General features: G+C 42.9%; 1 protein-coding gene across 1 annotated transcript in view; it reads right to left on the bottom strand.

Annotated features, from left to right (window-relative positions):
- prkcz (protein kinase C, zeta) overlaps positions 1-14,881 on the bottom strand; it is a gene marked incomplete at its 5' end in the record, with an annotated part of 107,865 nt that overhangs the window by 86,709 nt on the left and 6,275 nt on the right. Inside the window, 3 exons of the mRNA XM_080015165.1 lie at positions 7,840-7,890; positions 8,525-8,614; positions 9,987-10,108. Of these exons, the coding sequence (XP_079871291.1) occupies positions 7,840-7,890; positions 8,525-8,614; positions 9,987-10,108 (263 nt within the window). The remainder of the gene's footprint in view (positions 1-7,839; positions 7,891-8,524; positions 8,615-9,986; positions 10,109-14,881) is intronic.

The raw sequence follows: 14,881 nt of genomic DNA, 5'->3' as shown, positions 1-14,881 counted from the left end.
CTCTTTCTCTTTCTCTCTCTCCCTCTCTCTCTCTCTCCCTCCCTGACTCCTCTCCTCTCTCTGACGTCGCCCCTCCCCTCCCCACAATTTATTTAATTATTTCCTTCCTGGCTCGCCCCCTCCCCTCTCTCTCTCTCCTCTTCTCCGACTCCCTTGTCAGTCTCTACCCCTCCTCCTCCTCTCCTCTTTTTCCGCTTCTTACCGGCAAAACCAGTGCTTCTTTTTTTCCCTGCGGCTGTCTAATTCTCTCTTTCTCTCACTCTGTATCCACGTGTCGATCTCTCCCCGCTGACAGCTATCCTCCGCTCTCCACGATCGTCCTCTACAAATAAATGTAATATGTTTCCTGGGCGGTGGTGATGCCAGGCACGGCAAGCCCCCACCCGTTGGAGACAAAAAAGAGGGAGGTTCCTCCCCTGTGCACTAAGAGCTGATATCCAACGCTACACTGCTCTCTCTGTCTCTATCTATTGCTTTCACCCTCTATGTCTCTCTTCCCTAGCTCTCCTCCTTTCCTGGTGGGAGGGGAGAGAGAGAGAGAGAGAGCGAGAGACAGAGAGGAGGGGGGGGTGAGGGTGAGGGTGAGGGTGGGGGGGGGGGTGAGGGTGGGACTTCAACCCGCTGGTCAGTACAGTGTACTGCAAGACAGCTCCCTGACACCTCCCATCATTGGGTGTCTTTGGTGTCAAGTCTTTCCCCCGCAAAATGTTCCATCAATAGGTTGGGGAGACATCATGAAAGTCAGCATAAAAAAAGGAGGTAATATTATTTATATGCACTGTATACACAGTAAACACAGTTTGTTTTTTTTGGTCTGCGTTAATCTCGGTATGAAATATTACCTGAAATGTCTTGCTCCCGTCTGATATATTTATTTTCTTTATATAAAAACTGATACCGTGATGTTTTATTAATATAGTGTGACACATCTTGAGTGTGGCCATAATAATTCTTATTTTCTTTGCATAATGACGTGATTGACCTGACCTGGCCTGATAATGGCAATCATCCTGAATTTCTATTTTGTTTAATTTCGCAATTCAGTCTGAAGTTTCTTCCCTCTGAGCCGTTTTCAAAGACTGGGCAGGGTCAAAAATTGAGTCTTGGTGATTTGACCCTCTTGCTTCACGTAAACCAACAACTAAAACTAGGGCCACATTACGTGATTTTCAGGGTCAGCAACAATTTGAGGTCGGGCTGAGTCGTGGTAATCCAGCCTAGTCGTGCCGTAGAATCGTAGCCGTCATCGAAATGTGTGTGTGAGTGAAAGACTCAAATCTCTCTGTATACGATCCCAGTCAGCCAGGTCACGATTCAATCAAACATGTTACTTTATCAGGGCTAGTGTTTCCATAATAATTGTGTTGTGTGTACTTCAAAGCCTCAAATCGCAACGGCAATTTTCAACAGCCTGCACACTGCGTGCCTGCGCGATAGCGAAGCCAAGGACATCGGTAAGTGAGTGAGTGTGGACTTCTGAAATAGAGAAGTGACTTGTGGAATTGTGGCAGACTCATGAGTGTCTGTGCAATGTCACCGCTGCAAGTTTCCTGCGGAAACAACAACAGTGGTGTTTGGCATCCATGTTTGTTTTGGCAGCAAAATATCCCAAGAATCTTGCAGGTACTGGAGTACCACCAAACCTTGTCCGTCTGTTCTCCGTCTTTATATTTGTGCTCCTCAAAGACAGCAGTTATGTGTGCGCAGAAGAGACAGAAGAGAAAATCTTTAAAGTTCAGTTGATTCATTGTCGTTCACGATTGAAACAATCACGTAATGCGAGCCTACCTTAAGCGGATGATGTTTCTGCAAGTTACTGTTGTTATTGTAACAACTGTAACAATTGTGCATTCATGGCAACGTGAGCTCTACCTGAGATCTTCTTAACTAATTAGCCACGTCGGCCAATGGTAACCATACCTGTCGTCGCAAACAAATTTATCCAGACCAAAAATATTTGTACGAGAGATGACGTGAACTACTAGACCTGGAGTACAGTCATGCAGGATCTACACCAAATCGTATTTCACGTTTTGAGAATGTTAAGGATGCTGCAACTAGTACCAACTATATGCTGGCAACCAGGCAAACATTGACACCTCACCCAAAAATGTAGACGCACTTGTGCCATCTCTCCCTATTCTAGCCGGAGCAGTGGATGGTGGATGGGGCACAGTCAACACTTTACACAGTCACACCATTATATGCATTTTATTAACACTGAAACACACACACATACACACACACAAAAGTAAGCACACTTAAGTCTGCTTTATACAGTAGTATAATGTAGTGTTGTTTAGTGAACGCACCATAAATGACATAATTGTAGCCCTCCCGACAGCGCCGCACGGCAATTTCTTTTGCGAATTTTTGGAACTCCGTGCCATGCACGTCAGGTAATTCAAGATGGACTTGTCCGAAGGAAGGTTGTGCGAAGAGGTCCGCAGGTACAATCTGTACAATCTATCCATGCCTGACCACAATAATAACCAGATGGCGTTGAATTCATGGAAGGAGATAGCGCTGTCTCTGTCTAAAGATTTGGACTATTTTAATATCTCAGGATTTCTTCGTAATGTTTACATTGACAGTTTGCAAAAACTCGTGACTATGTATAAAAAAAACCTGCACTGACTACAATAAATATATACATTTAGCACTTTCTATTTTAATTTCACTGCACTTTTCTAGTTATTCAGATCCTTCCCTCAGGACATCTATGTAACGTTGACAGCAGTTCTTTCAGTTTCCCATGCTAATTTGTGCACAGCGCCCCCTGTCTTTCAGTAGAATATTGACACGGCATCGACACGGCAACGCGCAACTATATCTGCTCGTGCTCTCTGGTAGCGCGCCATGAGCAGCGCGGCTCACTTGCAACGACTATAACAGAGCCCTTAAGCCTCACAAACCCAGATAAGTAAGCCAGTGGCAAGCGATTTTCTATGGGGGAGTGGGGGAGGGTGGAAGGAGGCTGATCTATTGTTGCCAGCTCTGTCTTTGATTGCCCTCAAGGGCGCATGCCAGCCGAGCTGAGATTCACTCTCTTTTGTCTGGTGCACAGGCTTATTGCACAACCCCGTCAAGGACAGTTTTAGCTTTCATCGCCTTGGTAGTTTCGAGTGAAGTTCAGTCGAAATTAGTCAGGATAGCTCTGACAGCATCTGAAATTCCCCCCAAAACGTCACATCTGCAAAAGTTTGAGCATCTCACTGATCATCTCATAATAAAATGGACATAATAACCATAGCTTCATTTTGTTTATTATGTTGGTTGCACTCTACCATAGGACTCACCTGACATTTGAGCCAAACGAACTAGAAAAACATCTCCAGAGGAGAGGTGATAAATAGTAGAAAATACAGTACAAAAAAGTAGGTAATGGAAAGATTGAATCAGGTGAATCAATCTTTTAAAATAGGTTGAGGTTTTCACGCAGTGGTACACCTCATATACATACAGCAATACAGGGCTCAAGCGGGAGCTCGACACATTTGAGATGTGTGTCTGCCTGTCTGTTGGTCGCCGTTACCTATCTATGGACAGGCGGTCACACTTCACTGCGTATACTCTTCTATGAAAAATGTTGGTATGGTTGGCCTTCAGACAAAAGCGACAGCCTCACCTCTCATCCACCACGTACATACCCACACATATCCATTCTCGCATGCACACACACATATGCAGTAAACATTCTTGAGCGCAGTCCACAAACTGGTGAAACATGCTGTCACAGCACACAGAAAGCTAGGTGACCCAAGAATACACAATTGAGTGAAGTCAGGGGAGAGCAATGAGTCAGACAGACAAAGATGTAGTTTCTATGCAGCAAGAGACTATGTGGAGATGGAAAACAGCAGTTTTATGGCAATTCCTAAACCCAAATTAGTAAATACCTTCTATAGGTATCCGTCTATAGCAGGGGGCCCAATACGTTGATCGCGATTGATCGGTAGATCGCAAAGGTAGTGCGGTGAGATCACGCACCATCAAAAATATAATTTAAAAAAATGTAACCGGTCTGACCAACATGTGGAATGAGCTTCATTTACAGCTGCAAGGAAAAGACAAAACTGTGGTTAACGTGATCAGTTCAGTTAATGCTTTCAAACGAAAAATGCTACTTCTGTCCTCAAAGCTGCAGCGCCATGATTTGGGGAACTTTCAAAACCTCGCATCAGAGCTGATTCACTCGCATCAAAAATTGCAACACTGTTTCACCTGAACTGGTCTGCAGTGGAGGATGAGATGTTGACACTACAGGCTGACATTCAGCTCAAGTCCAGGGCTCATGGACCGTTTTGGAACTTACTCACAGAGGAAAAGTACCCAAACATGAGGAAATGTGCTCCCTCCTTGACTTCATTATTCGGCTCTACTTATTTATGTGAGTCAGCCTTTTCCCACATGAAGATTATTAAGTCCAAATAGCGTTCCACCATGAGGGATGATCATTTGGAAGCCTGCTTGAGGCTGGCTACCAGCAGCTACTGTGCGGACTATGCAACCCTGGCCAGCTCCATTCAGTGCAAGTCATCAGAGTAAGGTAGTGACCATAAATGTATTTAATGCTATTGTGCCTAAGGGTTCATGCAGGGATGCAAGGTACGCCAACATATATTGTATATATGAAGTATACTCAGTATATACGTATAAATAAATATATTTAGCATTTTTTAATGACGGTAGATCATTTTGACCTGGTCATTTTAAAAGTAGCTCGCAAGCCGAAAAAGTGTGGGCACCCACTCTATAGCAACACAACCACTGACATTCTCCACTCATATTTTCTATAGCATTGTTAAAATATACCGACCGCATCACACAAAAGATTTGAATACCATAATGGACAGCTGCATCATGCCATGGTAGTGGTGGATGTGTGCGTGGCAATCTAGCTAGTTTCTGTTACTCTGGCTTCTTGTGTGTTGTATAGGAAATGCTAATTATGGAGAAATTACCAAGTGAATATTGTACAAAAGAGACCACAATGTCAAAGTACAATAAATGAGGCATAGCTTGCGGAGCTAGTTCTTTCAGACAACTCGACGCCGCAACACACTTCCACGCCCTTATGGGCCGGCCTATTTAAGCAGCCAATCCCTCCTTCCCTGTCTGCTTTGCTTCCTTCTTTGCTGCGTTGCTGCACTCCCTCCATCTCCCCTGCATCCAGCTGTTGGGCTCTACTTTTCTATCCAATTGGGGGATTCAAGCTCATCACTCCAATATTTCTAGCTCATTAACCATGACTTTTTTTTCTGTACACCTGGCCGGGAGTGTTGAGCAAAACTCAAACAAACTTAATAAATAAAGATCATTTAAATAAAATCACGAGTCTGAAATCTGTCTGTCAGAAAAAATTTTGTGTGCATTCAAACCCAAATGGCTCAATTCTATCATCTTGTCATATTCATGGTATCGATGGTATACGGTGGCACTAACACGGTGCACACAGGTTTTTTGTGCCTGGAAATGAGATTGTAGCTGGCGACTTTTTTAAAGATTATAATTATTTTGTTTTTGAATACCTCCTCTGTTAAAATGTTTCATTCTTGTAGTTCAAATTTCATGTCCAAGGTCATAGTAAATTGTTAACAGATACACATGCTACATTTTAACACACAATTAAGTTTTTGGCACTCCCTGTTAAATATGCTTTACCAGTTTTAAATCAAATTGATGCCATTCTAAAAATTAATTCCATTTCAACTATCATCTAAACATGTGTCAAGCGGATCATCAACATCCATCATGACTTGCTATTATTATTATTATTATTGCTATTAACCTAAGCTTCAACAAAAGAACAGGATTTATTCATGAGATTTAGAGGTTTCTTGAACATTTGGGGTTGTTCTATAATCTTGCTGTATTATTCACCGTCCAGCGACAACATGACAACCACCTGCCTTGTATTATGTAGGTCCCCCTTGTGCCGCCAAAACCGCTCTGACCCGTCAAGTAATGTGTGGCAGTCTCGCCACCACACGCCACCCAAGTGGCGTTTTCAGGGCCCTCCGGCATAGAGACACAGACGACGGGGGTTGTTAACACCAGTTTATAGTAGAGAGTGGGCCAGCTGGAATTGGGCCAGGAGCTGATTGAACATGTCATGACACAGGCTTCTATCCTGAGTTTGTGTGGGAATGGGGGCTTTAACCTGTTGCTCGTTAGACCAACGAACGAGCAACAGGTATGCAGCCACCCTGATCCCAATCACCTAGATCCAGGTCAGGTGTGGCTGCCCACCACACCACATCACAGCATGGAATCCACAAGACCTCTGGACAGCCAGATACCACAAGACAGTGTCCTGTGGTATCTGGCACCAAATGGTTAGCAGTAGATCCTTTAAGTCCTGTAAGTGGTGAGGTGGGGCCCCCATGGATCGGGCTTGTTGTTCCACCTCATCCCACAGATGCTAAATCATATCGGACCCTAACCCCGGCCATCCACACAATGTAGAAGAAAACGTGATTCATCAGACCAGGCCACCTTCTTCCATTGCTCCATGGTCCAGTTCTGACACTCACATGCACTTTGTAGGCACTTTCGGCAGTCAGCATTGGCACTCTGACTGGTCTTCGCCTACGCAGCCCCATACACAGCAAGCTGCGATGCATTGTGTGTTCTGACACCTTTCTATCATAGCAGCATTAACTTTTTCAGCAGTTTGTGCTACAGTAGCTCTTCTGTGGGATTGGAACATGCAGGCTAGCCTTCGCTCTCCCTGGCCATCAATGGGCCCATGGGTGCCCATGACCCTGTTGCCGGTTCACTGGTTGTCCTTCCTCGACCACTTTTGGTAGGTACTAACCCCTGTATACCGGGAACACCCCACAAGACCCACCGTTTTGGAGATGCTCTGACTCAGTTGTCTAGCCATCACAATTTGGCCCTTGTCAAAGTCGCTTACGCTTGCCCATTTTTCCTGCTTCTAACACATCAACTTCAAAAACTGACAGTTTACTTGCTGCCTAACATATCCCACCACTTGACAGGTGCCATTGGAACAGGATGAGAAATGTTATTCACTTCACCTGCCAGTGGTTTTAATGTTGTGCCTGATCGGTGTATCTCTATGCATCATGCTCCCAAGCTGTGTTTTATAATCTTTACAAGAAAGTCATACAGAGTATATTATTAACCAGAGGACAAAGGGCAACTGAAAGGTAATCAGTTCGCCTAGAAGGTTTCTTTTTGCAAACAGAGAAATCACTGCTTATTTTTTTGTAAGGATTTCAAAGAAAGACTTCACTCACATCCCTCAAAATAAAAGACACTGCTATCTGCTGCATCAAGGGCTCAACATTGTACTTGCTGACAAAAGGACGTTTTTTGCCGAAGAAGATACTTGCGGGCCTTTACTGAATGAGCATGAGCATTTGTGTTTGTTACCAGTCTGCTATACTGATAGAGCCAAATCCATCTCTAGGTGTTATTAGAGCCAACCTTTATTATTCCATGCCACATTAACACAGAATCAAAAGGGTTGAGAGTAGAAATTCAAACGGTTATTTCTACTGAGTGACTCGTCCTGAACCAAATCTCCAAAAAAAAGAGTTGAACCTTTCATCACTACTATTATTACCCACTTTCAGAGTGAAACTTGTTCTGCTGGAGCTGCTATTCTGTCTGGAACTGATGAATTAGTAAAGACTTGCAATTTTGATCTTGCAACACAGGTGTTCATTTCCATTCTTTACTTTTGCAATCTTTAACATTTTCATGGAAACCTGGCATGCTCATACGGCACACTAGTGAGTAGTGGCTCAGTGGTTGAAAAACACTGGTTTAGGAATCTGAACAGGCGGGAAACACAGCTTGTGTACTCACTGTCCTCTCCCGGACATGGCATGCCTGGCTTCTCAGGGATACTGGGGAACACTGCAAGTTATAGATCATAGACAAACAGAAATTGACAATGTTAAAAAACTACCTAGTTTTCTTCGTTCTATCAAATTTATTTTGAGCATGACATTGTTGGAGTATTAATGAAAATTTGAATGCACTACAATAAGTTGCATGTTGGCACAGGGCTTAAGAATTTTTTATGGATTTTGCTGCAGATCTAGCAGTAATCACAATTTTGCGACTTGGAAGAGGAATTTGGATGCAGTGGGGCACCTACAGATAATAGTATTGGTGCTACTCTGAATAGATTTTCCCTGTAAATGTAACTTCAAACTCATCCCCCTCAATTTATCACATAATCGATCAATTTTGTATTAAAATAGTGCAACTTGTTAAAGACGCCAAGATGCACAAAAGCTCACCTTTCAAAGCCACCCAATTAGAAGGCATCTTTGGCAAGCAGCAAGACTCAATTGAACAATGTGATAAAAATATAATACTCTTTAAGGAGTTATAACCTCCAGAAACTTGAACTTAAACTAAATCACATGTAACTGAGCGCATGTAACAAGGTTCATACTCGTCTCTGCGCTTAGGTGGAAGGACACAGTGGATGAAAGTGAAGTAAAAGGAGCGAAGTGGGAGCTGCACTGGTGGATCAACTCACCATGCAGGAGAAGCCCAGACCTCCTGCTGCGGCTGTAGATGCGGAACGCCTCTTCCAGCTCCATCTGAGAGGAGATGGTACATGGGTCTCCTGGGAAGGAAGGGCCCCCAAACACAGGTGGTAAACACATATACTTAAACAAAACACACACACACACACAGATTGAAAAATCTCTTAATCCAGTATAATGTGGTGTTTGACTTTACACTTTACACCTGATATGGCTACAGAGGGGCTATGCCGAGCAAAACGTTTAATATTTCCACAAATACCAAACCCTGTTTCAAATGACATGGACCATGTGGGTGGATTACAACAGCACAGTGCATAGTCCATTACTTTTAAATCTGACAGTAGAAGTCCACCAGGCGCGTTGGCGCAGTGTACAGGCCTGGAGCATGATTTTTCACTGGCTCTACCGGCTATGTGGTAAATCATCCCAGAGGCATCAATGTTGTCGAAGAGAGAGGAGTATTGGAGACAACGGCAATTTTAATATTTTTTGTCAGTTCGACCGCCAATGCTTGCATAAGTTATTGTGTGATAAATATAAAACAATCTTTGTGATTTACGCTTATTACTTGTTTAAAAATTACATTACAACACGTTGATCTGTTTAGCCTGTCTCACAATATGTCCTATGATCTCTTCAAACACTTTAAGTTAAACAAGGCCTTGCAGTTATCCAGTTAAAAGGTATAAAAAAAATGTTTTATAGTCGTTTGCCATAAATAACATTAAATAGTGTAACGCTGTGTGTGTATAACTGTGGGGGGGTTTATTGATGGGTTGTTATAAATTGCATAAGTTCTTCTGATGGGAGGGTAGGTGTCCAGGATAGTGTGTAATTGGCCCAGGTGTCGAGGGGGCGGGAGAGTGAGGAAGGAGAGAAGAGAGGGAAGTAAGGCGAGCAATTGGTGTGAGTGGAAGCGAAAGAAATTGTCTGAAGTGAAGTTCATAAGGGGAGGTGTCCAGGATAGTGTGTAATTGGCCCAGGTGTCGAGGGGGCGGGTCCCTGGTAGAATGTGGAAGGAGAGGAGAGAGGGAAGTGAGGTGAGCGCCTGGTGTGAGTGAAAGCGAAAGAAAGCGTCTGAAGTGAAGTTCATCATAAAAAGAGACACGGCCATCCCAGGTTTTTTATTTTCCGACTAGACACCTCAAACCCGGGGTAGTTGTAAGCCTCGCGGCAGGCAATAAAGCCAGCTTCACCTGTCTGGTTGACCCCACCAAGCATCACAATATAACTGAAATGTGAACTACAACTATAACTGTTGAACTTGGTCAGTGGGATGTGCAACAGTGTATTAACTTGTTTTAATAGGAAGCATGCACTTGAGGCATGCCGTGCCCGTACACTGTGCCAATGTGCCCGGTGGACTTCTACTGTCAGTGCTACTAAATGACATTGTTTGGGTAACAGCATCATGCCAAATATGCAGTGAGCACAAACTGCCATGCCAACCTTCATCATCGATCCACTTGAGTGTGATTGGCTGTTGTTGGGCGACACTGCACATCTCCCTCACCGCCTCGCACAGCTCCACAAAGGTAACCGTGGCAGCCAAGTCTGTGATCAGCATGTCCCTGAATGAGAACAAATACATGCTAGGTGAATTTTGTCACAGGACCACCTGAATCGCCCTGCTTTGATATATGGGATCTTAAAACGCTGGCGTGAAGAGAGGGGCTGGAACTTGGCCTGGAGTGCGTGACTGGTACAGTTTATATATATATATATATATATGAACTGTATACATATATACTATATATATACAGTATATTTGTTAATGTGCCCAGTACTTGACCAAAGTAAAATCAGTTTAATATTGAGATATTCAACAGATATTCTACAACTTTTACATTTGTAACTCACAAGACAATGGCTGCTCGTTTACACAGAATGTGCTGCTGCTTTACAGACAACGGCAGCGCTAAAAGATCGGTCACTGCTTCAATGGAATATTAAGGACCATCTACAAGGTTACACAACACATTTTTCCAACTGCAATAGATAGATGACCTGAAAAATTGGCAACATAGAAGCTTGGGAATATACATTAAGGAATAAAAAATAACCCTAACAATAAATCGAAAATAAACAATGAACAATATAAATTGGCTATACAGGTACTCCTGACTTAAGGACCGAGTTCTGTTCCTACAACCAGGTCGTTAAGCGAATTGGTTGATAAGCGAGGACCCATGTTATTTCACGGTAAGGGGCCGTGGCCATTGCGAACACTAGTGTAGTGAATACTGACAGACTGCGAGAACGAGACTGAGACTGAGAACAATGACGCGATGAGATGTTTACACTGTATACAGTGTATATAGTATATATAGTATATATAGTGTATATAGTGTAGATTAGATTAGATTCAACTCATTGTCATTGCACAGAGTACAAGTACTGAGGCAACGAAATGCATTTCTCTGCATTTACTCATCCTAGTAACTGACATTTCTAGGAGCAGTGGGCTGCCATGTAACAGCACCCGGGGAGCAGTTAGGGGGTTGGTCTTGCTCAAGGACACATCAGCATGCTACCAGGAGAAGCTGGAGATCCAACCAGCAATCTTACAATTACTAGACGACCCGCTCTACCTCCTGATCCACTGACCCCCCCCCCGCCCCACTGAGACGGCGTGGTATTATACGCAGTGCACAATACAGACTGGTCGGAGAGCTGGTCGTAAGTCCAACGGTTGTCAAACAGGTAGGTTGTTAAGTGAGTATACCAGTATACAATAACCTAGTTATAAACAGTAAACCTAAGAATTAACAATAAACAATAAAAACAAACCTAGAAATCTATTATAAACTACAAATTGGCAATATACACTAAACCTAAATCATTAACAATAAACAGTACACCTGTGTATTAAATAACTCAGAATACAACTCACTGGTTTACAGTTCACTTCAGTTTGTTGAGTGACAGCCTTCTTCAACACAATGCACCACTGTCACGCAATTTCTGAATCGATAGTCAATATCAACTCCAGTGACATCTCAAAACACATATTGCAGACTATGTTATAGGACATTATAGGTGTCAGGTTAAAAAAGGGTATTGGTATCTCATAATATCCACAATATCTTAATACCAAGAGTCATATGAATATCAAAAGAATATTCCCCTTTTATGATACATGGGACCAAGACGAATGGACGCAATGGATAACAACCATGTTACAATTATGTTCAAATTACCCCAAACTAATGGTCTACATCCATACCGGCCAATAAATCGAATTAATTGCATCGGGGGTGGCATCAACCAAAAGCCAAACTCTAAAAAAAAGCTAAAAAGTATCTAATAATGGTTATTGTCTAGTTATACCTATCTAATATATGTTATGGCCTCTGGAAATTGGATGGTTGAAAGTTGTTACTGTAGCGATTACGGTACCATTTTACTAATTTCAATGCTAAATCAACGGTCATGGAAGAGTTGATTTCTGAACTGTGTCTATCACCGTCACTGTCAGAGACAATGGGATGGACATCTCCATCTACATCCCAACAGGAAGCGTTGCCATGGTGAATTGTCCAGAACAGTTTTGCTCCAAGTCTCACACAATCTCTGTAGGTGACGACGAGTGTAATGACCACTGACCTACGGATAGCTGTGGCTTGTCTATGTAGAAAAAGTATGCCAGTTGAAGTCCGTTTTGGTTTGGAACTGGATGTTCTCCTGGTAGAATTCTACTTCTACGTTGGATACCTTTGACCACAAAATTGCATGCAAGGAGCTGTTTCAGCTATTCAGGTTCTGTGGCGTTTTAAGTCAATTTTGTGTTCCATTCAAATTCAAAGCAGCGTTCGGCTTCCAATCAGCTGCCACCTTGTTGATAACATTGCTATAGTCTACGTCACATGCTTTGCTCATTTTCTAAACTCATTATACTTTCACTTGGCCAATAGACAGAGCAGAAATGTACTCTAAGGCATTTCTGTACTTCTATGATGTTTAAAGCCAAAGTTCAGGTAAATATTGGATAACAACTGACTCTAGCGGATGTGTAAGGTATAGCAAGCACATGGTCACATGACTCGATTATTTTAATAGATGTGAACCCACACGTCACCCCGTTGAATCCCACAAACGCCAAACAATAAGGGTGGTGGTGGTCCAAATTCCGTGCCCCCAGTATGTGCTCCCACTTCATTTGGTGAAAGTCAGCCCGGTCATCTTGAGTTTTTTTATTTCACCGAGGTACAGCTAAGAGGGTGGTCTGCCCAAGATTCTCAGACTGCGTCCAGCCTCGTAGGGCGTAGCTCTATTATATAACTTTAAAACAATCCTAATATTTGCCACGTTGTACAAAATGTAATAATTCAATCTGCTTTGCTCTCATGTCATTTTGTGATGTGCCTGACACCAGGGAGCGCAAATTGCTATCAGGCGGCTACAGGTCGACTGAGAAATGTATAATGGAGGTCCGTTTTCAAAGCCGTAGACCCTGTGAGCACAGCAGGCATAGGGTGCTTTGTTTCTGGGCGTATTTATGGTCCACTTCCAGCTGACTGACTTTGAAGACCAGTGTGGTAGTCCAGTCATTTTAACACAAGTCCAGGTCTCTTAGTACAGTATCAAGTCTCCAGTTCCCCAGTCCAAGCCCCCCTTGAGTCCTAAGTCTCCACTATTAAAGCTTAAGTCCAACTCCAAGTGCAATCTCAAGTTCTCCCTCTCCCTCTCTCTCTCTCTCTCTCTCTCTCTCTCTCGTGGCATAACAGAGAGGTAGTCTAATTTTTCATCAAATCCGTTGTTTCCCAGGGACGGGGGTTTGATGTCCATCTGTGACGTCATTGTGGATTCCCCGATCGATCCCTTCAATAACCATCAGTATATCAGCTTAAAACATAGACATTTCTTCATCAATTTAAGAAAATGTTGACTTTTTGATAACGATCTCATTAAACTGAGCAAGCCGGCTCAGCTGTCATTTTTCATAGGCGAAAATGGTACCCTGTGACAAGACTCTCCTCTTCACGGGGGACGTGAGTACCATAGTGTATCCATGGCAACTACTATGTATAGATCATAGTGTTTCTTACAGCTGTAGACTGCCGTTACAGATTACACTTTAACAAACGCAGACAGAGTGTGGCTCACAAGACACACAGGGCTCTGCTTCTGCCGCAGACGAACAGCTGCAGCCAAACACTCCCCAAGTGTCCCCGTCCATTTGTGGAAGCCACATAGGTGCTAACGGGGGCAAATCTTAAAAGTGCATTCATCTGTAATTTACGAAAGATAAACAGCAAGCCACAATGAATACAGCTTTAAAGATCAATTCAGAGCTCAAGCAGCTTACAAATCCTCTACATTTGGTGCCCATGTTGGTTTGAAAGGGGAGAAACAGTGAGATGCTATTAGCTGTTATACTGTATATCTGGCAGGGGTATTTACACAATATTTAATAGTCATACATAGTTGTGACAGAGGGAATAGTTGTTCACATTGACAGGATGGTTAATTACAAACTAACGAGACGTGCTCTGAACCCATTAAAGGCCACCTACAGTGTTTCATTGTGTTTTTGTTTTTAACTTTTATGTTGTATAAATTGAGCAATTTCATGTTTTTCTATGGCACTCCCTGCAGCAATGCCTTTATTCCACCCTCATCGCCATTTTAGCGCCAAAGTTCAAAAAGTAAAAAAAATAGGCATATGATTACCCAAGTCGTCATGCTCACTCGCCAGAACCCATTTCTTCACACACGTTCTGGCTTTTGACAACATATCTATTGAGAAAGTCCTGTAAGCTGTCCATATTGAAAAATCCTATGCCTCAAAACTTTTGTTTGAGTGGTTGCAGTGTTCACATTCACACTCCATTAATGTCACTAGTAAGCAGTGTAGCCCTTGGTTACAACTGGTTACCAGGCTAATGCTAATAATGAGTGGCATTCAGTCATTTAGCGAATCCCCCATTTTTTTTTTTGGAGAAACAGAGGCTTGAGTTGGCCTTTAATATAAGATGGCCACGGCACGGCATGTCCGCTGCTTGAATTGTCAAATACTATCAGTGCCACATCTTTGCTGTTAACCGACTGGTGCAGCAACCCATTGAGTCCCGAGGAATGCCATTCATTAACCTAAAAGCGGTAACTGTTACCCTTTGAGCCAGTTAATAACCGGCTCAAAGGCCAGTTAACAACTTTAAACTACATAAAGTTGAACATCCACATTAACAACTATCCTTGCTTGTTTGGTGATCTCTAGCTATCAGCAACAGAATGGATGCCTTCCGGAATAAGGGTTACAAACAAGGCGTATTGTGTACACATCAGCCCTCATTACAAAAGCCTGTCAGGTTCTGAGCTATGTTTCAAATGATAGGCAACCA

The sequence above is a fragment of the Zeus faber genome (assembly GCF_960531495.2).
Source record: "Zeus faber genome assembly, chromosome: 15".
In the NCBI taxonomy this organism is placed as follows: domain Eukaryota; kingdom Metazoa; phylum Chordata; class Actinopteri; order Zeiformes; family Zeidae; genus Zeus; species Zeus faber.
Note: the sequence above shows the minus strand (reverse complement) of the source record. Positions and strands in the feature narration are given on the sequence as shown.